This window comes from Colletotrichum siamense (assembly GCF_013390195.1).
Source record: "Colletotrichum siamense strain Cg363 chromosome Unknown KSG_Cg363_contig05, whole genome shotgun sequence".
NCBI classification, from domain to species: Eukaryota; Fungi; Ascomycota; class Sordariomycetes; order Glomerellales; family Glomerellaceae; genus Colletotrichum; species Colletotrichum siamense.
Genome location: NW_023501018.1, coordinates 4,922,146 through 4,948,037, shown reverse-complemented (window position 1 = coordinate 4,948,037; position 25,892 = coordinate 4,922,146). Strand labels below are relative to the sequence as shown.

Genomic DNA, 25,892 nt, shown 5'->3' with positions numbered 1-25,892 from the left:
GTTCCAACTACGTCTACCTCTTTTCGACATATCTTTCTCTCTCGCAAAAGGCTGCTTTAAAAACAATGAGTCCCTCTCTCAGAACAAATAGGCGTGGAAAGTGTTGGTCACGGCGAGTTCATTTCTCAGACGCTACCCATGCGCATGGCCAATACCAGACCTGTCGCTTACGGTGGATGCTCCCTCTCTGTCGCTGTAAGCGCAGCCTGTGCAACCACTAAACCCTCCCTTGACCTCTACTCAATTGTTGGTCATTTTCATGGGCCCGTCTCCCCCAATGAAAAGCTTCTCTGCACTGTCGAAAACAGTAGAGACACTCGTTCGTTTTCAACAAGACGAGTTCGAGTTCACCAGAAACAACCCGACGGCACGTCTCGTACTTGCCTCGATGTTTTAGTTGACTTCCATACCCGAGAGCCATCGTCCCTAGACTACTCCGCTAGTCCCGTCATGGCTTGGCCGAAGGCCGAGGACTGTCCTACTGGCTTTGACAACCTCTCAAACCTACAGGCCAGAGGTGCTGCGAGCGATGATGAGCTCAAAGAATACCGTCAAACCCTCCGTCAACATGAAAAGTTTATCGAAACACGAATTTGCCCAAACGGCGTGTCCGGACAGAATCTTTCTGGGGTGGCCTCCAAAGTGCCCACAACCCAGGATCACTTGCCAGTGACTTCCAAAAGGTCCGCTGAATGGTCCCGCTCACGGTCGCCGCTACGTACCTTAAACGAGAACCTCGCGGCAGCTGCTTTTCTCATGGATGGCACATGTTCGTTCGTTCCGTTGACTCATGATCACATGTGGTTTCAAGACGTCACAGCCTGCTCTTCAATTGACGTGGCGCTGAGATTCTTTACAAAAGAAGTCAACTTTGAGAATTGGCACATTGTGGAGAGGAATGCCATCAGAGCAGGGGGAAACAGAACCTTTGCGGAGTCACGGATTTGGGACAACAAGGGTAATTTGATAGCTCATATGAGCCAGCAGAGTATAATGAGGTTAAAGAAAGACGTCATACAATCTAACTTGTAGAGGATTTCTCTTAGATTGCATGTTACGTCCGGTCGTCGCACGGGCAGCAGACTCTTGGCTTAGTGACTAAACTGAGATGGTCACCGGTGGTATGGGCATTTTATATAAACGAATTACACTCATTCGAAAGGTAAAAGCAATGACAATTTTTTCCGGATAAATGTTAGAAACGGAAATGTCTTATTCTTCTTTGTTTGAACAGCTGTCCAAACGCTTCCAAGTTAGTTGCTTGAGACCACAAGGCTCTGAGGGGGTTTGCCCGCACAATCCCGTGCGTAACGACGTAACAACGGGGCGTTCTCTGTGTCTGTACTAAATTTGGCAGCTTGTGATACGTAGCGAACATGACTCCTCGAGGGCTTGTAGATTCTGGTGGTGATTGAGCAACCTCGGAAGTCGTTGCGTTCCGAACTTCCGAGATCTCGATTCGCCCAATCGACCCCGCGAGGGGTCTTCATTACCGCGAGAAATACTTTCCGCTTCTTCCGTAGAAGCAAGTTACTGCCGTTCACTGTATCAACCGGCAATGAATTCGGCTTTGGTTGTGGCAATACCCAAACTGTCAGTCTCGGTCCTGTGGAGACACGAGTTTTAAGGTCGACTTGTTCTACATACGGTCGATGTGAAAACAGGGCAAAGCCTCATTGTCAAATAGGCTATTGCAGCAAACTTGTCGCGATAATAATTGCTGAAATCTCAAACTAGCCTACAGCGATTGATACATCTTACCTTGGAGATCATCTTTTCGCTCCCGCCGTCACTAGATCCGCTGGTTGTCCCTCCGTCACAAATATCGTTTCATCGAGGTTCAAATACTTCTTCCACCATGCCAGTCACCGACTTCTCCGTTAAAGAGAAGTACGAATATCTCAACGGCTTTGACTCATTCCATGAGTAAGTTCTTCAGGATGCCTTAACGTCCGACCCAACGGTCTGGCATATTTCAATCATGAATATCACTAATGTTACTCTAGGTCAGAGGCCATTAAAGGTGCATTGCCAATTGGAGCGAATTCGCCCCAGAAAGCTCCGTATGGCCTGTATGCAGAGAAGCTCTCCGGCACAGCATTCACGGCACCACGACATGAGAACTTGCAGACATGGCTTTACCGCATCATCCCTGCTGCGTCCCACTCCTCTTTTGAGCCGCTGCGGGAGAATGGCCCCAAACCTGGGGGTCAGATCCACCAGATCCCTAACCAACTTCGCTGGGATCCGTTCGACATCAGCAATGATACCGATTGGATTAGCGGTCTGAGACCCGTTGGTGGTGCTGGTGATCCAGCGATGAAAACTGGCCTGGGCATCTTCATTTTCGCTGCCGGGAAAAGCATGGACGCCAAAACTGCGATGTATTCGTCGGACGGCGACATGCTCATTGTACTTCAGCATGGTGTGTTGGACATCAAGACGGAATTGGGAAACATTCTGGTCCGCCCCAATGAAATTGCCGTCATACCACGGGGTATTCGATACCAGGTCAACCTTCCGGAAGGCCCTGTCAGAGGCTACATCCTCGAGCTTCACCAAGGTCACTTCACTCTGCCAGAGCTGGGCCCCATAGGTTCAAACTGCCTAGCAAACCCCAGAGACTTTCAGATTCCCGTTGCATCATTCGATGAAGATGAGTCCGAATGGTCCATCGTCAACAAATTCAATGGGTCGTTCTTTGTCGCTAAGCAGAAACACACGCCATTCGATGTTGTGGCGTGGCATGGGAAATACTACCCTTTTAAATATGACCTGGGTCGGTTCTCAGTCATCGGTAGCATCTCCTTCGACCACCCAGACCCGTCAATCTACACCGTCCTCACAGGCCCGTCTGACCATCCCGGCACTGCTATCGCCGACTTCGTTATCTTCCCACCCCGATGGCTAGTACAGGAAGACACCTTCCGGCCTCCCTGGTACCACCGCAACACCATGTCTGAATTCATGGGCCTAATTTGTGGCGACTACGATGCGAAAACTGGCGGGGGTTTCCGTCCAGCGGGAGCAAGCTTGCATAATGTCATGTCCGCCCATGGCCCTGATGCAAGCACTTTTGAGCGGGCCTCCAACGCAGAGCTGAAGCCACAGAAGATTGGGGAGGGGAGCATGGCGTTCATGTTTGAGAGCTCACTTATGATTGGGGTCACAGAATGGGGTCTGGAAACTTGCCAGAAGGTCCAGAAGGGTTACAGCGAAGATAGTTGGTCAAGTCTGGCGAGGCATTTCAAGCGTCCAGAATAAGTTGGTACTTGGAGGAATACTTGAATATTTAACCATTGGTCATCGGAAGATTTAAGCCCCAAATTGAGATTGTATTAACATGATTGACCGAGAAGACTCAAAGAAACCTATTATGAGTTTTGAGAATGCAAGCTTTTCAAATGAGTAGGAATTCCAACTGACATTTTTCGAGTAGTTGTTTCGTGAAGTGTCCATTCGAGGTGTTGTATTCATCCGAGACAAGAATTTTGTGTGCCAGGTGTGTCAACTTTAAATGCAAAGACCTACATCGATAATTTTCTGGCGCACTGCACTGGTTATGGGTCTCAAGTATCTCATGGTCATTGTAGCATGCATCTGTCAACTTGTGAAATTTGCCAACTTAGCTGAGCTCAGAGTTGCGTGAGGCAAAGACTCTTACGAGAATTTGCTTCCATTTTGATTGCGAAAGGCGATTCCTAATAAAAACCACAAGTGACAAAAGCAAGAGCACCGCTCAAGTATCCCTAACCCCCTCAACAACTTCGGAGATGACAACGGGAACCTCAAACTTTGCGTGGCCGCGAGCGAAATAGTAACAGAGTCCAGACACAAGCCAACCGGCCATAACCACCGTAGAATAATTCATATTCTGGGCTGTTACAGGTTGCGCAGATGGGAAAGTGCTGAAGATGATGACAACCGTCATCCACACTAGGCTCACGACGTTCAGCACAGGTCCCAGAAATCCCCCAAGTCTGAAAGGTCCATATTCCTTGCGGGTCAATCTATTCCGTCCAACAAGAAGCATGTACGCAATTAGGATACTGTAGGAAAGATAAATACCAATAATCGCCATGGAAAGAACAGCATTAAAGGCTGTTGTTAATTAGGTGTGTGACATAAGGTGAAGGCTCACAGAGGCTAACTGCAGTTAGGGGTCAAAAGATAGATTACTAAAATCTACCTCCCTATATAATATATATAACCTGCTCCCTATATATAACCTTATTACTCCTTTATTACTTCCTCCCTACGTTTAATTAGTTCTAGTGATCCTAATAGGACGCCTTTATCCTAAGAACTTTATCCTTAAAAATAAATATAATGTTAAGCTACTTTATAGTTACTACTCCTATTAGCCCTATATATAGGTTATATTTATATTATTAAAGGTATATTTATACTTAATTAGTACCCCTACTTTTTAACTAATTATACTTTCCCTTATAATATCTCTTACTTCTAAGTTAATAGTTAACTTACTTTTTTAAAGTTAATATAACTTACTTTTTAAAGCTAATAATTATTTCCTCTTTAATATATACTTTCTTATTTTTTTTCTTCTTTTTCCTTACTTAAGAATAACTTTATATATTTTACTTATTACTTTTCCTATATTATTACTATATTTTCTCTACTAACTATCTATATTATTAGATCCCTATTTATATAGTAATTCTTAAGATATATTATTACTATATTTTTTTCTCTTTTATATTACTAACTTATTAACTAGTTTTATTATATCTATTATTCTTACTCTTAATACTCTCCTACTTCTTAACTTTAATAGTAGTAATAATAATAAGTACTCTCTACTTAACTTTACTTACTTTAATATATATATACTCTTTATATATATATTACTCCTACTTATTATTATTTAGCCTACTTCTTAAAAAAAAAGAAAGAAAGCTATAAAAATAATTAAAGTTAATAATACTTAAGTTAGTTATATATATTATATCACTTATATTAAATATAAAATAGCTAACCTTAATATTAAGTATTATAATTAAATAAGTATATATTATAATATTACTACTTTATTATAATATTAATAATAGTTCTAAGTAAAAGTATTTACTATATAAAGTATACTTCTTATAGATATATTTATCTTAGTAGTATAAGTATACTACTTCTTTATTACTTCTTTATAGTATCTTAACTACTTTAGATCCTTAACTTCACTAAAGAAGCTATTAATAACCTCTAAGATATTATAGAGGTTTCTAATAATAATATTTATAACTTAGAGGTAAGTTATAGCTCCCTAGTTACTCTTATAATATTCTTTTATTAATTCCCCTAAGCTTAAGAGGATTACTAAGTTATTATTAGTAATACGCTAAAAGTACTTTCTCACTATAACCCTACTTCTATATATATTATACCTCCTCTTTAAACTAAAATTAAGTTTAAAGACTCTATTAGTATTACTCCTATACCTCTTATTCCTACTACTCCTACCTTTATTATTAATACTACTCTTATATTTACTTCTAGCCCTACTTTTAAGTAGCTCTTAGCCTATATAATTATAATTATAGAGAACTTTACTCTTCTTAATATTACTCTTATTATACTCCTTAGCTATATAATTATTACTCTTAATAAAATTTAATAAGTAATCTACTTTATATATTACTACTTATACTTTCTAAGAACTTAGCTAACTTACTACTATAATATATCTACCTTACCTATATTAAAAGAGAGGAAAAAAAAGAAAAAGAAGAAGAAAAAGAAGAAGAAGAAAGTAAAAAAGAGGAAGAGACTTTATAATACCCTACTTACTACTTAGAAATTACTCTTATACTACTCTTATACTACTATTATACTATTAAGGAGATTAGGTTTTAAAGTTTATAGATAGTTAAATAAGAGGTTAATTAGTATAGCTTTTATACTACTTACTAACTATAAACTATATAGTCTCTTTATAACTATTATTTAATTAATACTACTTCCTTATAATGCTATATTAGTACTATATCCTTAATATAATATTCTAACTCCTATATATCTTTATTAATATTATACCCCTACTATTAGATAAAATATTACTTTCTCTTCTTAAAGCTTTAATAGTTTATAATATAGTTAACTTTATATAGAGGTTTACTATTAATATTACTAATAAATAGTAGCTAGTATAATACTCTATTATAATAATTATATAGTTTTAAGAGGGATATATAGAAGATATTATAAATCTAATACTAACTAGGAATATCTAACTAATAAGCTACCCCTAATATTCTTATAATTACTAAGATAGTAAAAAGTCTTAAATACTTATTAGCTAACTTTTAGCTAAGTTGCTATCTCTAAATATATTTTCTAAATAGAAACACTAAGTCTCTAACCTTATAAGCTTTATAAACTTATATTTTATTAGCTTAGGTTATATATACTTATTATATATACTATAGTAGAAGCTTAAGAGCTTCTTAGTTAGTATAAAGTTATTCTATATAGTTAGCTACTATAATATTCTTAATAGCTAGCTTTATATTAAGCCTTATAGTTATAAAACTAATTAGTAGAAATCTAAAAAAGGCCTCTACTAATATTATTTATATTACTAAATACTAAGTGTTATTATATATAAATTATATAAGGTGAAGTTATTATACTTAATCTAATTAGTTCTATATATAGAAGTATTATAAGTACTACTCTAAGTATTAGTTCTACTATTCTATTTAGCTATTTATTTAGAAGTAGAAAGCTATACTTAGCTACCTCTTAATAGCTAAGAAGTAGTAGAAGTATATCTAGAATTTATTAGTAAAGAGTAATCCCTTATTAGAGATAATACCCTTAAGGATACTAAATATCTTAAAGATCTTAGTGAATAATAGATTAATAAAGCTCTAAATAGTAAGTATTAAGTATATAGCGATATATATACTATATTTAATAAGCTAATTAACTACTATTAAAATAGTATTATAAGATCTATAGCCTAAGAACGTTATTAATATAGGTAATCTAATAATAAAGTTAAGGGAGATCTCTTATTAAAGCTATTATAATATAGGTAGGAGCTATAGTAACTTATAAAAGTAATAGTAATAGGGCTTTATTCTCTAATATACTATATAAATATTAATATAAGCTTTAATATCCTTACTTATTAAGTCCTAATAGTAATATCTCTTAAGTAGTATTAATATCTACTTAACGCTATAATACCCTACTATTAATATATTATAGCACTCCTTAATAACCTCTTAATAGATATTATAATATATAGGAATATATATATAATTACTAAAACATAGTAACCCTTATATATTATATCCCTAGCTTCTCTATTAATAACCTCTAGCTTATTATAAGTATTAATACCTCTTAGCTTACTAGTATTCCTTAATAAAAGTATCCTTTTATTAAGCTATTAATAACTAGCTTATTATTAATATCTAACCCTCTTTAATAGCTATTTTAGGCGCTATATCTTTAATATAGTCCTATAGAATAAATAGCTTATAATCTATAGTTCTAATAGTAAGCTTAAGTATCTCCCTAAATATTATATTACTACTTTAATACCTTAAGCTTATAGCTTTATTATACCTCTTAAATAGCTTTTTAAAGCTTATATCTTAAGCTAAAGCTCCTACCCTCCTTTATTTACTTTACTACTATAGTAACTATATAACCTTAACTTTAATACTACTCCTATAGTAATATTTTATAGATATTACTACTATAATAAGTAGCTCCTATATAGCTTTTATGCTTAATAACTATATTCTTATATCCTTAAGTAATTCCTAAGCTTCTCCCTTAGAGTATATAAAGCTATAGTTAGGTCTCTATAAAAGCCTATCTATTAAATTCTTTACTCTTAATTTAAACCTAATATTAATATTAAAAGCTACTAACTTATTAAGCTAGTATAGCTACCTACTATTTAGTTTCTTTTTTATATTAAGAAACTATAAGTTAAAGTAATTTATAAATACTATAATATAGTTCTTACTATATATTAAATAATACTATTAGTTCTTTAGAGCGTTTATAATAATAAGAAGTTTTATATCTCTTATTCTATAATAGCTCTCTATATCTATTAACTTCTAAGATTTAAATATAATAAGGTATTAATAGCTTTTAAATAGCTAAGTAATTACTACTTTAATCGCTTATATAGAAGTATTAGTTTATAGCTTTATTAGTAGTATAAGATTGAAATATTATAGTATAAGCACTTTAGTAAATACCTTAAGGAGTATCTTAAACGCTATAATAGCACTTAATAGTAAATTAATTTCCTTTAGCTTTACTTTTTAAAATAGGTCTATTAATAGCATAATAATCTTAGCGTAGTTTAATATAAACTATTTATAGAACCTAATAAAGCCTAAGAACGTTTAGATATCCTTAACACTATATAGTAGTAGCTAATTTACTATAGCTTTAGTATATATTAACTCTATTTTAACCCCTTTATTTAATATAATATATCTTAGGAAGCCTATATATAAAGTATAAAACTCACACTTATTGCTATTTAAATATAAGTTCTACTAATAAAGCTATTTAAGCATACTATATATATATTCCTTATACGCTTTATAACTACTACTATATATTAAGATATTATCTAAGTATATAATATATATAGTATTTATTAAGCTACTTAGAATATTATTAATATATATTTAAAAGGTAGCTAGTATATTAGTTAAGCTAAATAGGATAACTAAGTACTTAAACTAGCTATACTTTATATAGAAGGTAGTTTTCTACTTATCGCCCTTAGTAATATATATCTAATAATAAGTATTCTTAAGATTAAGTTTAGTAAAGACTAATATATTAAATAAGTAGTCTAAAATCTCTCTAATTAGTAATAGCAGTATTCTATCTTTATATATAATCTTATTTATTACTTTATAGTTAATATAAAGCTATAGCTCTCCACCCTTCTTAAGAATAAATAAAATAAATACTCCTATTAAGTTAGTTAATAGGTATATCTAACTTCTTACTTCTACTTTTATTAAGTAATCCTATAAGATCTTAAGCTTATAGTTTAATAATAAATAGATAGAGCTTTAAAGAATAAGAGTAGTATTATTAAGCTTAATATAATAGTTATAAGCTACTCTCTTAGAGAGTAAAATAGCTTTTTCTTCTAAAAATAGATTATTAAAGTTATTATAGTATACCTACTAGTCCTCTATATTACTTAATAGTACTAAAGGTGTGTTAATAGCTAGAGTAATAGTAATATAGGCTATTATAGTATATTATAAGCTATTTAGTAGCCCCTTCTTAAGGGCGTCTAAGTAGATATAGTACTTATAGATTAAATAGTACTACTACTATTATTACTAGCTAATAAGAAGGTTAATATCTTCTAACTATAAGATACTTAAGATTAGTGTAAGTATTAATAGATCTATTATAATAAAGTAGTATAGCTATATCTCTATAATATTATTACTATTAGAGATTCTTAGTTAAAAGTAGTAAGTTTTAAGTGTTTAGATCTCTTAGTTATCTATATCTACTAGCTAAGAAGCTAAGTAGATATATAGATTAGTTTTAAATATATTAAGTAAGCTATAGCTAATAATATTCCCCCCTAATCTTAAGTTAATAAGTACTTTTAGCTTTACTTAGTTACTATTAAGTTATACTTAGGTTAAGATATCTAAGTAGCACCCTTACTACTATAAATCTATAGTATAAATAAATATAATATTAAAGTTTATTACTAAGTTTAGCTACTCTAGAGTTATACTATTTATAAAGTAATTAGCTATTTTATAGCTTTTTTAGCTATACTTTCTATATACTATATTTAGATATATATTAGCTAAATAGCCTATCTTACTATAGTTATAGTACTACTAAAGCTATACTTTTAGGTATAGGCAGTTTCTTACTATATAGTTAGATTTATAATAGTTATAATAGATAGTATCTTTAAGAGGGGACTTATACTATTAGAGGGGTATAATAGCATTATTAGCTAGCTACTACCTAGTTAGTAAGGTATCTCTTAGTAAGCTATTTAGAGGGGAAGCCTACTAGTTAAAGAATATTAATAAAAACTACTTAATATGCTACACTAAGGAGATAAGCTTATTATAGGTATATAGAAGTATTATTTATAAGGTTATAATATAGTATAGTTATAGCTATAGCTTATTAAGTAGTATTAAAATATACTACTTCTCTATTAAGTAGTAGTCTAATTTAAGCTTTAAGTTATTAATATAACTTATAAATTTATTAACCTACTCCTTAAGTTTTTAAGAGGTATTATCTAGATATATACTAGTAGCTATACTATAGCTTATAAAGTTAGATAAATTATTATATAAAAAGGTCTTAAGCTATAAAAAGGTAATCTAGCTTATATAGAAGCTTAGCTCCTTTTAGAGGTTATAGATATAATATATTTATAAAGTCTTAAGATAGCTATAAATATAGCTTACTATATATACTACCTTATTACTATTAATATATATCTAGTATACCTATAAACTAAATTAGTAGCTATAATTAAATAAAAAGCTCTATAGATCCCTTATTAACCCTCCTAAATATAATAAAATAGGTAGTAAAACTTATTAAAAAATAGTATTAAGGCCTTAAAGCTGAGGTTTAATAAGTATAAAGCTAATAGCTTATAGCTTATTTATAAAGTAAAGTTAGCTTTATTCTTATAACTTAGAAGCTTTAGATTTAATAAAATTAAATAAAATAGTTTTATAGTTAAGAACTAAAGCCTTAGTAATATTAAGCATAATATTAGATTAAGTTAAGGTAAGCCTATTATAGCTTAATCTAAATATTAAGCTAATTAAAGTACTCTAGAGGCGCTCTAACTTAATATACCTCTTATATAAGCGTTCTTTATATATAGTAATAAAGATCTCCTCTTTAAATATATACTCTTCTTTATATAATTTAGATAATTAATTACTAGTAGTATAATTTAGCTATTTATAAGTTTAAGTATACTTAGCTAATAGGGGTTTACTATATTACCCCTACTTAAGGGGAGTAATATCCTCTTATTCTTATTATATCCTCTTTAGAGTTAACTAGTTACTCACCTTCTATTATAGAGGTAGTAAATCTTATTATTTTTACTTATCCTAAATACTTAGAGTAGTTAATAGTAGTAATATTTTATTACTAAGTTATTATATAAATTATACTCTTTTAGTATATTATATTTAAGCTAGTATTTTAAACTTCTAGCTTAATCCCCTTTATAAATAGAGATTTTAAACTATTAATTAGGTATATAATATAAAGTAAAGGCTTATAGAAGCTAACTATAATTAGGGGTTAAAAAATAGATTACTAAAATCTACCTCCCTATATAATATATATAACCTGCTCCCTATATATAACCTTACTACTCCTTTGTTACTTCCTCCCTACGCCTAACTAGTTCTAGTGATCCTGACAGCTGTGGTGTTCCCAAGATAGAGGAATCCCAGCAGGAGCTGCATGATTGTAACCACAGCTATCGCCCTCACTGGGACCTGAAGGTCCTTGTGGACATGGCTGAAGTAGGCATTGAAGGGCACTGCTTTATCGCGAGCGAAAGCCCACAGAGTGCGAGAAGCAGACGTGATACAGCCCACTGTTGCTGCAATGGCTACCGTGATCAAGGTAAGCGACATAACAGTTGCTCCGGCCCTTGACTTCGTGGCATCGAGATATATCTGCATGAAGGGAAACCCCGTCGGGGTTGCCAAAAGCGTTTCGAGAGATCCCGTAGAGAAGAGGAGAACAACGACATATACGAGACCCATGAGGCCGTTGGCGACAACACTGCCTACCATGGCGATTAGGACGTTCCAAGTGGCGTTGGGGATCTCTTCTGCGATGTGACAGGCTGCATCATATCTATCAAAATACTTTCGTTAGCAATTGCGATATTAATTTGCAGTAAATTTTCACATGGTGTTTCGAAAAGGATGGACTTACCCAAGAAATGGATACACCGCACTGATGAGCCCTACAAGCCATGATACCCCATCATTGATCCATCCACTGCTGTTGACGAACTCAGTGAAGACAAATGATGAAGTATTCTTCGGAGCCATGACTCCGAGCACAATGAGAATTGCAACAAATGCCACGACGTGAATAACTCCTGTTCAAAAGTCAATCAGCATACTTATCGAGCATCAGCACTTGTGGCCGTACCGGAGATCATGTTCGCGTGGGGCAACATCCTTGAGCCCCAGATGTTCAGTGCAGACGAGTAGAGAAGAACTGCCCAGTAAAACAGCATCCCCTGCCAGCGTTGAGGCACATATGAATCATCGTTCAATATAATCAAAGCTTGTGTTTGTAACCCTGCGGCGAATGCAGCTGATGCGCAAAATACTGTGAGGCCACCGACAGAGATCCAGCCAGTGGTGAACGCTGCAAGTGACCGAGTCTTTGGAGGACACAGAGCGGCAACCCAGTGGTATTGTCCTTGATATTACCTCGTTAGATCATTTCAAACACCTTGAGGAGCTTGAAGATATTGAGACATACCGCCTGCAGTCGGGTAAATGGATGCGATCTCACCCAACGAGGCTGCAATGCATACAGAACAGACGAAGGATAGAACACTAAAGCATGTATAAGTCTATTGCCAGGGGAAAGAAACTCGCATCTCAACTTACTAGTTGTAGAAGAGGCAAGGTGCACCTCCACTCAAAAGAGCTTGAGCGACGACAGTTGAGAGTGCTTCCCATGTTGCCATCAAGCAGAGGCAGAGTGCCCCAAGGGTCGGCAGCGAGAACTGCCTCTTGAGTTCCTGTGCATGTCCAAGCTGCGCCAGGCGATCTTCATCGGAGATAGCGTTGACGTTATCGGCCGTGGAATCGATGGCTCTTAGGGGCTCGCCCGTCTTCGTCTCGCTGACGTCCATATCAAACTTTGTGTCCATCTGCGGCTAGGAAAATCAGTTGACAATCGTACGACTTGTTTTGCTTTCCGGGAGGTATGGCGTGTTGTAGGAGGTAAAGAGTATTGTAAGTTGTGAATGTTCTATGCCCAGTAGCTAAACTTGTTTGACCGCTCCGTTGTAAGACCTGCACAACGCATGCAGCGGAATTGTTCATCAACATTCCCCCGCGTTATGCACGATACGACGTGGCGGAAATGTCATTGATAATCCTGCAATTGTGACAGGTCAATGTCAATGCTGGACCGGTGAGCCCCTGAGCATCGACGGCATTCCATACCGCACAAATCCGGCGGTTGGCATCTACGCGTGACGAGGCAGGACGTGGCCTGTGTGTGTGTGATTTCCGGGTTCCGAGATAAGGGCAGTGGCAGCAGCTCAGTGGCTTGGGCTTAGAATGAAACAGGACTGGACGTGATCAACGGCAATAACACTCGCAAAAGAGTCATGTTATCGGTGCAACTATCTATCTATCCTTGAGACCCTATGAGAGAAGTGATATGTCTGTAGTAGTGAAACGACTCTATCAAACGCAGATACAAAAAATGCCCAGATCCTCAGATGAGACCGAGTTCACAATGCTTGGCCTTCTCCACGACATGTCACATTGGTAATTCGAATTATGCCTGTGGAAGACCGAGTTCGAGATAGCACAGACCAGACATGGATCCTTCCCATGCCACTTGCTTATCGGACTTCAAAGATAAGTCTAGACCTATTTGAGACAAAATATCCGGCGGGGAAGCAAGTGACACCTATCAATGAGGCAGGCTTCATTGCTGGCACTGCCCAGTCGTCCTCGGAAACCCAATGGTTCCGCTCGGAAGAGACCCTGCAGCACCCACGGCCATCCCGACATTCCGTGCGGGGTTCATGTCGCTACCCGTCCCCACAGGGGAAAACCTGGGGTTGCAGATGCGGGGGACTTAGCGATCCCAGCAGCCGCTCAGCAGCCAGTCAGTTCCGAGAGGAACGCGTTTGGCTGACGCCGGCGGTAACTGACAGTACCGACGGGACCCGCACGGCATTGCTCTTGGTGCTGTGACGGAGCTGAGGCCCGGGTAGGGGCGGCAAGATCAGACCGGTATAGATATCACGTCTCAGTAGTAATCACCTTACCATGAATCGCAATTGGATACCGGAGTGTCTTCAGCTTGACAAAGACTGCGACTACAAGTGCCAATTCCACAGCCATGGCCATCTCCAACGCCATCCAAGCTTTCCAGCAGCGGGTCATTGACCACGCGCTGCAGTCAACCATCACGGGCATTCTTTTGATACCCCTCATCTACGTCATTGCAAATGAGTTCATCCGCTCTCAAGCGCGCATCGCCAAGTTGGACGGACCCCGAGGCCTACCCCTGATCGGCAACTTGTGGGATATTCGAGTCAACGCAGCAGAGCAATACCGCAGATGGGCGAAGAAGTTTGGATCAGTATACCAGATTCAACTTGGCAATGTTCCCGTCGTCGTTGTCAACTCTGCTTCCGCTGCGAGGGCCCTGTTTGGACAGAACGCTCAGGCTCTCAGCTCTCGTCCGGAATTCTATACTTTCCACAAGGTTAGTACACCCTCCTTTTTGCAAATCCTTAAGTGTTCCTGATGCGAGTGGCTTGACTAACATCAGTGAATAGGTTCTCTCAGATACCGCCGGAACCACCATTGGAACATCTCCCTATAGCGACTCTCTCAAGCGCCGTCGCAAAGGTGCAGCATCCGCTTTGAACCGTCCTTCCGTCGCTACCTATGTCCCCCACCTCGATGTCGAAACCAAAGACTTCATCAAGGAGCTGTATGAATACGGAAAGGCCGGTCAGGCACCCGTCGACCCCATGCCGATGATTCAGCGCCTGTCTCTCTCGCTTGCTCTTACTCTCAACTGGGGCGTGCGCATGAGCAGTCAGAAGGACGGTCTCTTTAAGGAGATCACCCACGTCGAGGAGGAAATCAGCCGCTTCCGCTCCACCACCGGCAACCTTCAAGACTACATCCCCCTTCTCCGTCTCAACCCGATCAACATGCACTCGGCCAAAGCGCGCGAGATGCGGAGCAGACGCGACGTCTATTTGACCAACCTGAACAAGGGCCTCGACGAGCGCATGGCTAACGGAACGCACAAGCCCTGCATCCAAGCCAACGTCATCATGGACCAGGATGCGAAGCTCAACAACGCGGAGCTTACCTCCATCAGTCTCACGATGCTCTCTGGTGGACTCGACACCGTCACCACTCAAGTTGCCTGGTTCGTGGCAATGCTGTCTCAGAGACCTGATATCCAGGAGAAGGCCGTCGCAGCTATTCGCGAGTTCTACAGCGAGAAGCAGCCCATGTGCGATTCTGAGGATGACCAGCAGTGCCGCTACATCGTGGCGTTGGTCCGCGAGTCTCTGAGATATTACACTGTTCTTCGCCTGGCTCTTCCCAGGGCCTCGGTCCGCGATGTGCCTTACGGCGAGGTGCTCATTCCCAAGGGATCGGTCATCTTCCTCAACGCCTGGGCGTGCAACATGGGTAAGTTTCATCTTCCTATCTAAGAAGAGACCCGAATTAGACACTAATGTTTGACAGACTCCGAAGTGTGGACTGATCCTGAAGTCTTCCGCCCCGAGAGGTGGCTGGAGCAGCCCGATGCGCCTCTTTTCACCTATGGTGTTGGCTACCGAATGTGCGCCGGCTCGCTTCTGGCTAATAGGGAGTTGTATCTTGTCTACATGAGACTGCTCAACAGCTTCAAGATTGAAAAGTACGACGATGTTGACCATCACCCCATTTCCGGAAACGCAGACCCCACTAGTTTGGTGGCAATGCCGCGGCCGTACAAGGCAAGATTTATCCCTAGAGATCTCGAGACTTTGAGCGAGGCTCTGAGGGAATCGGAAAAGGCGTAGGACCTGAGAGACAATTTGGAAAAAGAGATATTAAAGGGGAGTCTTTGTCTGGTAGTTAGATTAGCAACATGTGTGGTCGGACGAGAAGAGTCCATAGACTTGAAAACGTGAAAGCAAATGCGTTTATTAGAATTCGATAACTGTTTAAACTAGCCGAAAAGACGAAAGAATACCTAAGTGAAAGACGAAGTCCCAGAGCCCAAGAACTCGCCAAGCATGAACACCGAGAAATACCCGAGCCGATCCTTGAATCTTGGAGTGAGTGAGGCCCTAAATGATGTGATCTCCATGATAACCGGCGTTGACGGGGTCGTTGACTTTGCTGTTAATTCAGTATCTCTGACCGGTAGCCTCCTGTTGCAAGTAGAAATCAGGATTGGTAATGGCTGCGCTGTCGTGCCCCCCATCGCAATACCCACTGTGACCCCCGTCATGAGGGGGCGGGGACGCCTGCGGGGAATGTGCCGGCTCCCGGACCTTGAACCGGCTTTCGGTTGATACAAAACCCCCACTCTTCCCCAGGTTCTGCGTCCGCTCGTTCCTGCGAACTCTAAGTAACCTTAGCTCAGCTGTCCTCACTTCAGCCAGCGAGTCCAGACTTCATGTCTTTTCACGACTTATGACCCAATAAGCCATGGCTCCTGACAACGACGACTCGGATGCGCAATCGCCAGAAGCCACGTCCTCTGTGCGGAGGAGATCACCGCCGCCAGGATCCAACCCGCCAAGATCAAAGCGCGCCAAGTATGCGGCAGCCGCTTGGTATGTTACTCTTTTCTTGTACCCTGCTAAGATCCAACTCATAACCTGGTTTAGTTCCGAATGTAAGAAGCGAAAGCTCAAGTGCGTGAGAGAAGAAAACGAGGAGGAATGCCGAAGATGCATGACGAGCGGCGTGCAGTGCGTCTTCGGGGCGGCTCCCTCTCAGGATGGCAGCACTGCCCCGCGAGAAAGGCCTCGGGCTTCTCGGAGGTCTGCAAGAAGCAGGTGAGAATCTGAAATGCGGTCAATCACAGGGCTATTCTGACGTCTTTGCCAGCTTACCGAACGATGTAATCATGGATGAGATATCCATGCTGAGAGAGCAGGTGGCTAGTCTAGCCAACACCGTAGGCAGACTGGCCTCAGACAAATCCCGCCAAACATCCTCCAACTCCCCCAGCTCGCAACGCCACATGTCGATACATGACACTTCATCGCCGCAAGTACAAGAGCCGAAGCAGCCGCAATTCGTCGGCCCGACGAGATCCGCCTTTAGCTTGAAAGTCGCCGAGACATCACTCACGAGAATGGGTATTTCGGCGCAGACCCCGCTCCCATCCGGTGTATGCGAGTCGCTGGCACCCACCCGCTACCCGACGCCTGAACAGTCCGAGCCAGCACTTTCAGTTCCTGGAACAGATGTGCTTCTTACCATGCCTCTGGATGAGGTTGTGAGATTATTAGAAGTTTTCCAGGAAGAGGTAGAGACGGTGTACCCTTTTCTCGATACCGGAGAACTAGTCTCAAAGGCTGCGGAGATTAGGTCTTTCGTCGAAGACTCCCCAGATCGCCCGGCAACAGCTGGATCGCCGGCTGTGGATATCAAAGATGTCATTTTAGCGAAAGTCGCCATCGCCACGAGCATTGTGGTCGAAGCCCACGGCAAGAACCACGCCAGCAATAAGCTCGTAGAGCCACTGAAACATCTCGTGTATCAGCTATCGATCGACGCCCAGGCTGATCTGAAGGTCATCCAGATCATGACCATGATTGTAAGTCTGCAGCTCTGGGCTTACCATATCTGGAAACTGACTATGAGAACAGAGCATTTACTACTTCTTCTCTGACGAAGAGCTCCTTGCGTGGAGGAACATTGGTATCGCGGCTCGAGCGGCACTGGAAATGGGCCTGCATCAGAATCTAAGTCTTGTCGAGAACTTTCCAGACGAGCGAGAACGAGGTTTGGCAGTGCGGGTATTTTGGTGCGTTTATGTGCTGGATCGTCGGTGGAGTTTCGGGACGAGTCTGTCTTTTGCTCTCATCGATCGAGACATAGATCCGGACTTGCCTGAGCCAGTAAGTTGAAGGAATTCGAGCATGGTTGACTATGTTACTAACATACCTTAGCCTGACGAGTTCCCTTACCTTCGATGCTTAATTGGTTACGGCCGACTATGCTCGAAAGCCTGGGACGCTTTGCCGCCATTCAGCGCACCATCTCAAATCATCCCAAAGGATACGGTCGCATTCCTTGACTTCACTGCTCAGAATTGGTCAAACTCAATACCCGATGACCTGCAACTCCGCCATCCCCTACACCGGGGTACGGCTGGTACACAGCCACCCCGAGCATTGCGACGACTACAGGCTCTGCTGTACCTGCGAGGTAACCATATCCGCACGTTGATACACCGGCACCACGTGATAAGCTCCGCCAGCATCGAAGCCGATCCGCAAAAGGCTCGTCTTGTGGTCGATATTGCCATCGATAGTATATCCGTCCTAGTCCACTTGAGCGAGACGAGTGATATATATGTGCGCCAGCAGAGCGCATTCAACTACTTCCTCCTCAGCGCAGTTGCGGTTCTGTTTCTGGCAGTATGTCATGGCTCTCGAATATTTGCCGAGCCGTGCAGAGACAGCTTTCTCTCTGCTGCTGAATTAGTGAAAGGCTTTTCTCGCCAAGGAACTGCCAGCAGGAGGCTATGGAAGAGCATTCGCGGGCTGCTACCCCTTGCTCAACGGATCGGTTTGAGGGGCGACGACAGCAACGGCCGTAGAGAAGAGCTGGGGCGACAGTTCCTGGATTCATCCAGCCGATCTTTCGGGACGAGTAGCAGCCATCAAGTAGTGTCTGCAGACACTATAGATCCAGGGCTGGGCGGCATATCGTCTGGCCAGAGCGTTGGACCCGCGGATTTTGGAACGGCGGCTCCTGATGCGTTTTCGCTTGGTAACGACTTAATGTTCCTATTTGATGCGTTTGGGCAGACGGAAGATTCGTGGAATGGTGGGATGCAAGATTACCTGGGCAGCAACGACCAGCAGATGCCGATACTAGGCGAGGAAGAGATTTCCAGACACTTTTGGGGGCTGATTTGACCCGCAAAGGGTTTGCATGTCGTTGAACTAGGGCGGAATGGGGGGCACAGGCGGGGGAAGCTCGACGATGGGACGAACATGGATTCATCGGATAGACGGAAGCGGCGTCGTACGCCCAGGGTTCTTGGAAGATGGAGTGATCCAAAAAGGCAGGAACAGGGTCACAGTGCAGGCGTCTTTGGTCAATGGGGAAGCCCAGATGCTGCTCATGGGAGTCCTCTCAGCCTGGCCAAGGCCGCCTTGGCCAGAACCAGCATCTCATGCCAGTACAGTCTCAACAGGCCGATGCGATGCGTTGAGGACAGCTTTTACGCCTGTAGCGTCATGAGAGAAGCTTCCTGGAACGTCCTCAAAAAAGATGGACTACAGCTTCAAATCTTATCGTTTCAAGACGAAGAAGAATAAACGACCAGACGTGATTTCTTTGGGGTTGGTTGCGGCATCATCCATGAGAGACAGGCCGATGTATGTACCACGGTCAAGCCCAGTTGCAGGAACCCGAATGGGGCATGTTAGGACTGGTCAACAAAGCGGCTGTGCAAAGGTCTTGGCCTGCAGGTATTCAACTTCAATACGAAGATACTGGCCGACAAATCGATGACGGAAGAGTTGAAGATGGAGCCTGGGAACTTTCGCGGACGGTGATATTGGCCCAAGGCGATGGTTCTGGTCTCCTGCCTCATCAGGAATAGGGGAGTCTTGGGTGCTGAAGCGGGGGAGATAGGCGGTGCGGATAACTCATTACGAATAACGTGCATACCTGAAAACATGCTGATAGGGGCGATACTTCAGGCCGCTGTGGAGTAAAAGCCGAGCCTTTCCAGTGGGCAATCTCCACCGCGTTCCCCTGTCTCGGTCGCATGCATAGCGGTCAGTCACAGGAAATAAACTCTTTAAACTTTGAGATAGACTTCGGACGGAGTCGCTTATTTTTGACCACACGGGAGGCCTTTTGTTTCCCATAGTATTAAGTGTCGGACAATTGAATCAGTCTTGTTGGTGGGAGATGAGTGTCTCACCTCATGATGTTCGGATATTTACATCGTATCCAGGAGCGGGGTCACAAGAAGCTAACATCTTCTAGATGGATCAACACCCGCGGCTCTTAGAATGTAGACGTCTGTCTGCTCGTTGGACGCGTCTTCTACAAAGTCAAGAAAAGCAGCCAAGCCGTTTGCTTGGCAGCTGCCTATCAACACATCGCCAATCAGCCAATCGACATGCTTATCATCAATGCTTGGTCCAGGCACAGTTGCTTGGCGGTGGTGACCCGAGCATCGGCGAGCCGCATCGGTCCCCTCTTCGATGTTTCCTTCGGCACAACGGAGTTTTGGTTGAATTGATGGATATGTTATGCTGTTGTACGCGCTCCAGGACATAGACAAGGCTTCAAGAAGGCCTGTCACGTCTCTGATGGATGATTCTTGGATCATCAACTGGTTTTCACTGTGGGATGGCACGGATCCGTGGTCTCGAGCGCGTGTTTACCAACACCACGGCCGGTAAAAGACCTGCAGCCTTGAGCCCGAACACAGCATGATGCTAACGCAGGCAACCTTAGTACCAAGAGCCTCGCGTCGATCCAGACATTCTTCTATCAGACAAACAGCAGGAGATGAGAATTAACTCCGTCGACAACGCTGCAAAGATGCCTGGCCCGGGCGAATGTTCGGGCGGCTGACGCCTGCAGAAGTTGACTGCTACCATACCACAGCAGTGCTTGATGATGGAACTTTGGGAACAGTAGAAGGCGGCAAAAGGAGGCCATCCAGTGTCCCGGGGGAAGTGGATCCCTCGTCCCGCTTTTCTTACGCCGTGGCCACGAAAGCTTTCCCCGCCAAGGAGCACTTGATCCCGGGACCTTCCCCTTCGAGCCCCGCCAAGAGACTCCAAGAACCGTTCGCTGGAAGCTACAATCGAGCGCCCCAACGGCCGGAATTGCTTGCAAATTTATCGCTCACGCCCCGATGCTACACTGTTGCGCTCCAGCTATCGGTGATGCGGCCTGCCTGCCATGTCTTGGTCACATCCGAGCTTCCCTGAGTCGCAACCCACGAGGAGACCGTCTGGCTGCCCGCAGCGCCGAGAAATGCCCAGATCGATGGATCATATGGCTAGCAGGCATTCCGGCATGGGCTCTGCATGTCAGAATCCATTGACAGGAAGCAGTGACGGCCCAGAGCTGTGGGAGCTGTTGGAGCTTCGGCCGCTCAGCCTGCGGTGCAGAAGCTCTAGTATGTGAGAGTATAAGTTCAATGAAATCCCCGTTCTACTGGTTTGAATTCTCAAGGTACCACCACCTCCCCTCACTCACTTCAATTACCAGCCCCAGGCCCATCTGCTCATCAAAACAAACAAGATTGTCAATCTTTGTTTGAATTGAACGTCAGGCACAATGGTTCGCGCTTCCTCTTACCTCGGCTCTCTGGCCGTCCTCGCTGCTTCGGCGGTGGGCAAGGAAATTGAGCCCAACGCGGATCTCGCTGCTGAGCTCTACGACTCTGGCATCATCCACGAGCAGATCATCGCCAGCAAGAAGGTAACAAGCCCTGAACAATTAATCATCAATATGAATCATACTGACATCTTTGACAGGCCGAGTTTGCTCGCCAGAGAGAGGCCGGTGCCTACGCCAGCGAGCAATACCCCGAGCTTGGTTACGCTCCTTGCGTCAACGGATGGGCCGAGGCCATCGTCGGTGACCGCAACAACACTTTCCGCTGCCACAACGCCGACCTCCACTCCTTCCTGAGCCACGCCGCCCTCGGTGACGAGCTCGGTGAGGGTTCCTCATCATGGGGTTGGACCTCCGACGACGGCCGCGAATTCGTGGCCATCGGTCAGTACCAGGGAACCGCCTTCGCGGAAATCAACTCCGACGGCAAGCTCATCTACCTGGGTCGCCTGCCGCAGTACTCTGTGCCCTCTGAGTGGCGCGAGATCCGCTCCTACAAGCACTACATGGTCATCGGCTCCGAGGCCGTCGGCCACGGCATCCAGATCTTCGACATGAAGAAGCTGCTGGACATTGACCCAGCCAGCCCTGTTACTTTCGACGCCAAGGCCGACTTGACCAGTCACTTCAACGCTCTGCTGCCCTTGGGCCGCGCCCACAACGTTGTCGTCAACGAGGAGCTCAGCTACGGTGTCGCCGTCGGCGCCCAGCCCCGCAACGACACCATCTGCGCCTCCGGTCTGAACTTCTTCGACCTCACCAACCCTGCCGACCCCATCTCCCTGGGCTGCGCGAGCGGTGACGGCTATGTCCACGACGCCCAGTGCCTCGTGTACCGTGGCCCCGACAAGCGCTTCGAGGGCCGGGACATCTGCTACGGCTACAACGAGGACACCCTCACCATTTACGACGTCACGGACAAGGCCAACGTCACCAACATCATCTCCCGCATCTCGTACGAGGGCGCATCCTACACCCACCAGGGCTGGGTTCTCGACGTGAACAACCAAGAGTTCCTCGTTCTCGACGACGAGCTCGACGAGGTCCGCGGCAACGGGCCCGGCGGCGACGGCTACCCCGTTAGCTTCTTCTGGGACATCCGCGACCTGACGGCGCCCAAGCAGACCGGCTTCTTCAAGTCCCCCACCAAAGCCATCGACCACAACCAGTACGTCATCGATAACTACATCTACCAGTCCCACTACGGCGCCGGCCTGCGCGTTCTCGACGCGAGCTCCATCCCCTCCGACCCCACCGGTGCCGGTGTCTGCGAGGCCGCCTGGTTCGACATCTACCCCGAGGATGATGACATGGAGGGCGGCGGCTACGTCGGCTTCGTCGGCACCTGGTCTTCGTACGCGTACTTCCCTTCCGGCTACATCTTCATCAACACTATCGAGCGTGGTGCCTTCGTCGTCAAGTTGACCGGCAAGGACTGCCCCAAGGCTCCCGTATGCAACGCCGACAACTGCCTGCGATCGTTCCGCGCCGAGTCCGTCCCCGGCCGTCTGCAGGAGTCCCAGGAGTTCTGCAAGTCCTTCCTGAGCGCTCCGGTCAAGGACGTCAGCGTTCTGCCTGAGCACGCGGTGAAAAACTGTGCCAAGGAGGACAAGGTCGCTCAGGCTAGCAGCGCCTGTGCTTGCTTGCCCGCTGCCACTCCTGCTCCTTAAATGATAGCGCTTGAAGAAGAGTGGAGGACAAAAGGATCCTAGCGACCTATATTCTGTGTAAATAGTCCCAATGACCTGTAATGAATAATTTGATTACGTCTTTGAACTTCAATGCTTTCCGATACACCAGTCAACATGTCTTTCCGACGTTACAAATGCCCGGAAACTGTAGCGCTAAAATGCTGGCGCAGGCCACCTCCAAGTTGCGATATTCTTATGTCTACGAAGCCTCTACAGTGGAATCGTAAGTCTCAGCCCGCACGAGTACTGTTCGAAGCCTTCACCACTAGAGCCAAGTCAACTCTTTGCTTTCACGAAGCTAGCGTAAGCGAGGCCCCCATGTCCAGCATCCCCCCATCGTCCTGAGCCGCAGGCAAACTGCAGAAGATGTGTGCGGGGTTGGCGTTGTTTGCCCAATCCAACGTCAATCTTTCCTCCAACAACGGCTTATGGTGCAGAAGGACAAGGGTATCACAACGCCATGCAGCCGCCGTCCGCTGGACGTAGACGCTACCAAGACTGCCGGTCGCTGAAAGCTGTTGAGATAACAGAGACATGGCCTGATGGTTGGTGCTTCGATGCTGGAGCTTTCATGTCGGGAGCTCATCCGATTGATAAAGATGGTTCTCATCGTCCAGAGACTCACAAAGCCTTTTGCAGCTCATGCGCTAACTTGATTAAAGAAGCTCACATCCCACGGTGAGCGAGAAGCCTCTTCAGAAATGAACCTCAATCCCGACCAGCTTTCCTAATTCTTTGCCCTTTACCTGACTTACATCGCTAGCTCTATCAATTTTGCAACACATTCCACGTTGGAGAGAAGAAGATGGGCCATTCGAGCTCGGATGTGGGAAGACGCAACCCGTCATCCAGCAACAACCCGGACGCCTCCGTTTCCGACTCACCACAAACGAAAGGTCGCGACGTTGAGCACGGAACCAGCCAGCTACACCATGGAATCGACACCCGCGCCATCCACGTCGGATCCGACCACGTATACGAAAAGAAAGTCTCCATCATGAATCAAGCCCTCATCGAAATCGGCATGGGCCCGTTCCAGTGGAAAGTGTTCGCAATGACTGGCTTCGGCTGGTTCGTCGACAACGTAAGGGCCTACCCGCCAACATTTGAGAAACCTCTACTGAAAACTTCGTAGTTCTGGATGCAGGCCATCACAATAATCAGCGCCCCGGTGCGCAACGAGTTCGCCGTCAAACGCATCGCCTTCCTCACGGTAGCTAAGTACGTCGGGTTGGTCATCGGCTCGACCGCCTGGCCCATGACCGCGGACTACATTGGCCGCAAGCTCGCCTTCAACGTCACCCTCCTCATCTCCGCCGTCTCGGGTCTGGTCGGCGCAGGCGCACCGAACTTTATTGCAATCGCTACCTTTTGCGCATTCATCGGCTTGGGCACCGGCGGTAACCAGCCTGTCGACAGCGCCATCTTCCTCGAGTTCATCCCCGCTACGCACCAGTACCTCTTGACCATGCAGTCGGCATTCTGGTCCTTCGGCCAGGCTATTGCGGCCCTGATTGCCTGGCCTCTCATCGCCAACTTCTCCTGTCCTTCTGGTCTGCCGGCAGGGGAGTGTCGGTACGAGGATAACCTCGGATGGCGATACACATACTGGGCCTTTGGCAGTCTGACCCTCATCATGTTCCTGCTCCGATTGCTCTTCAGAGTTTACGAGACGCCAAAGTACCTTCTCGGAAGAGGCTTGGATCGGGAGGCTGTCGAGGTTGTCCAGAAGATCGCCGCGAGAAATGGCGGCTCGACGTGGCTTACTCTCGAGCATTTCGAAGCTGTCGATGCCGAGTTGGGCGTCACTCGTGAGGCGACTGTTATAAGGGCGCCGCAGGTGGACACTAGCAACGTCCTGCGCCGGCAGCTCGAGAACTTTAAGCCAGAGAAGATTCTCACGCTATTCTCCACCCCACGGTTTGCGCTCTCGACGACGCTGGTGCTGTTTCTCTGGTGCTCAATCGGCATGGCTTTCCCTCTGTACAACTCCTTCATCCCCATATTCCTCGAGAACAAAGGCGCCAGCCAGGGAGACTCGTCGCTATCGACGACGTACCGAAACTATGCCATCCAGGCAGTCTGTGGAATTCCAGCGTCCATCCTTGGTGGGTTTACCGTCGACATGAAGCGCATCGGCCGAAAAGGCACAGGAACCCTCGCCTGCATTGGTACTGGCGTCTTCTTGTTTCTCTTCACCAGAGCGACAACGCCCGCCGGCGTCACGGGGTTCACCTGCGCCATCGCATTCTTCCAGAACCTAGTCTATGGGTTGCTGTACTCATATACCCCCGAGCTCTTTCCGGCGCCTGTTCGAGGCTCGGCGAATGGTCTGGTAGCTTTGTTCAATCGCATGAGTGGGCTTATGGCGCCCATTATCGCAGCCTATGTCGGGATCGATACTGATTTACCGGTGTGGATTTCTGCGGCGTTGTTCGTTGTGGCAGGGTTTGTGTTTCTTCTGCTGCCCTATGAGACTCGAGGAAGGGCGGCTGCATGATGGCGACGGGTTGACAGCATATGGGAAACCAATAGAAGACTCTCACACCGACTCACTATTTTTACTCTCATGGTGTTCTTGGGACTCTTTGTCGGTAAACCGACTTGTCATTCACATTTTCAACTATGACAGCTTTTTGCCTTGAAAAGGAATAAACTCAAACAATACTCCAACGCCCCAAAGTGAGCAATCCAAAACCATTCAAGCAGGCTAACCCGAACGAAATGCCAGAACTCCAAGACGATTACTGAGGTATGCGCTTTAACATGGAGGACTGATTTCAACTATCCAAACCTCTCATCCTATCCATTATAA

General features: G+C 44.2%; 7 protein-coding genes across 7 annotated transcripts; 6 read left to right on the top strand and 1 right to left on the bottom strand.

The window, feature by feature from the left end:
• Window positions 1-138: 138 nt before the first annotated feature.
• Window positions 139-1,032, top strand: ACOT8-1 (Acyl-coenzyme A thioesterase 8; the record flags this gene model as incomplete). Its single annotated transcript, XM_036640729.1, has 1 exon — window positions 139-1,032. The coding sequence occupies one exon, from the start codon at window positions 139-141 to the stop codon at window positions 1,030-1,032; it is 894 nt and encodes a 297-aa protein (XP_036494085.1).
• Window positions 1,033-1,858: 826 nt separating this feature from the next.
• On the top strand, window positions 1,859-3,264 carry hmgA-1 (Homogentisate 1,2-dioxygenase; the record flags this gene model as incomplete). The annotated part of the gene is made up of 2 exons (XM_036640728.1): window positions 1,859-1,926; window positions 2,007-3,264. The coding sequence occupies 2 exons, from the start codon at window positions 1,859-1,861 to the stop codon at window positions 3,262-3,264; spliced, it is 1,326 nt and encodes a 441-aa protein (XP_036494005.1).
• Window positions 3,265-11,432: 8,168 nt separating this feature from the next.
• On the bottom strand, window positions 11,433-12,940 carry CGCS363_v008878 (Choline transport protein; the record flags this gene model as incomplete). Its single annotated transcript, XM_036640727.1, has 5 exons — window positions 11,433-11,901; window positions 11,983-12,151; window positions 12,205-12,480; window positions 12,544-12,620; window positions 12,675-12,940. The coding sequence occupies 5 exons, from the start codon at window positions 12,938-12,940 to the stop codon at window positions 11,433-11,435; spliced, it is 1,257 nt and encodes a 418-aa protein (XP_036494006.1).
• A 1,211-nt stretch (window positions 12,941-14,151) lies between these two features.
• Window positions 14,152-15,847, top strand: phacB-2 (3-hydroxyphenylacetate 6-hydroxylase; the record flags this gene model as incomplete). Its single annotated transcript, XM_036640726.1, has 3 exons — window positions 14,152-14,520; window positions 14,594-15,470; window positions 15,528-15,847. The coding sequence occupies 3 exons, from the start codon at window positions 14,152-14,154 to the stop codon at window positions 15,845-15,847; spliced, it is 1,566 nt and encodes a 521-aa protein (XP_036494001.1).
• A 634-nt stretch (window positions 15,848-16,481) lies between these two features.
• CGCS363_v008876 (putative transcriptional regulatory protein) lies at window positions 16,482-18,584 on the top strand (the record flags this gene model as incomplete). Its single annotated transcript, XM_036640725.1, has 6 exons — window positions 16,482-16,609; window positions 16,664-16,834; window positions 16,887-17,601; window positions 17,654-17,905; window positions 17,957-18,427; window positions 18,501-18,584. The coding sequence occupies 6 exons, from the start codon at window positions 16,482-16,484 to the stop codon at window positions 18,582-18,584; spliced, it is 1,821 nt and encodes a 606-aa protein (XP_036494002.1).
• A 2,742-nt stretch (window positions 18,585-21,326) lies between these two features.
• On the top strand, window positions 21,327-23,056 carry CGCS363_v008875 (uncharacterized protein; the record flags this gene model as incomplete). The annotated part of the gene is made up of 2 exons (XM_036640724.1): window positions 21,327-21,470; window positions 21,527-23,056. 2 exons carry the CDS (start codon window positions 21,327-21,329, stop codon window positions 23,054-23,056), a joined length of 1,674 nt encoding a protein of 557 aa, XP_036494003.1.
• Window positions 23,057-23,882: 826 nt separating this feature from the next.
• mfs1-6 (MFS siderochrome iron transporter 1) lies at window positions 23,883-25,577 on the top strand (the record flags this gene model as incomplete). Its single annotated transcript, XM_036640723.1, has 2 exons — window positions 23,883-24,161; window positions 24,213-25,577. The coding sequence occupies 2 exons, from the start codon at window positions 23,883-23,885 to the stop codon at window positions 25,575-25,577; spliced, it is 1,644 nt and encodes a 547-aa protein (XP_036494004.1).
• Between the last annotated feature and the right edge of the window lie 315 nt (window positions 25,578-25,892).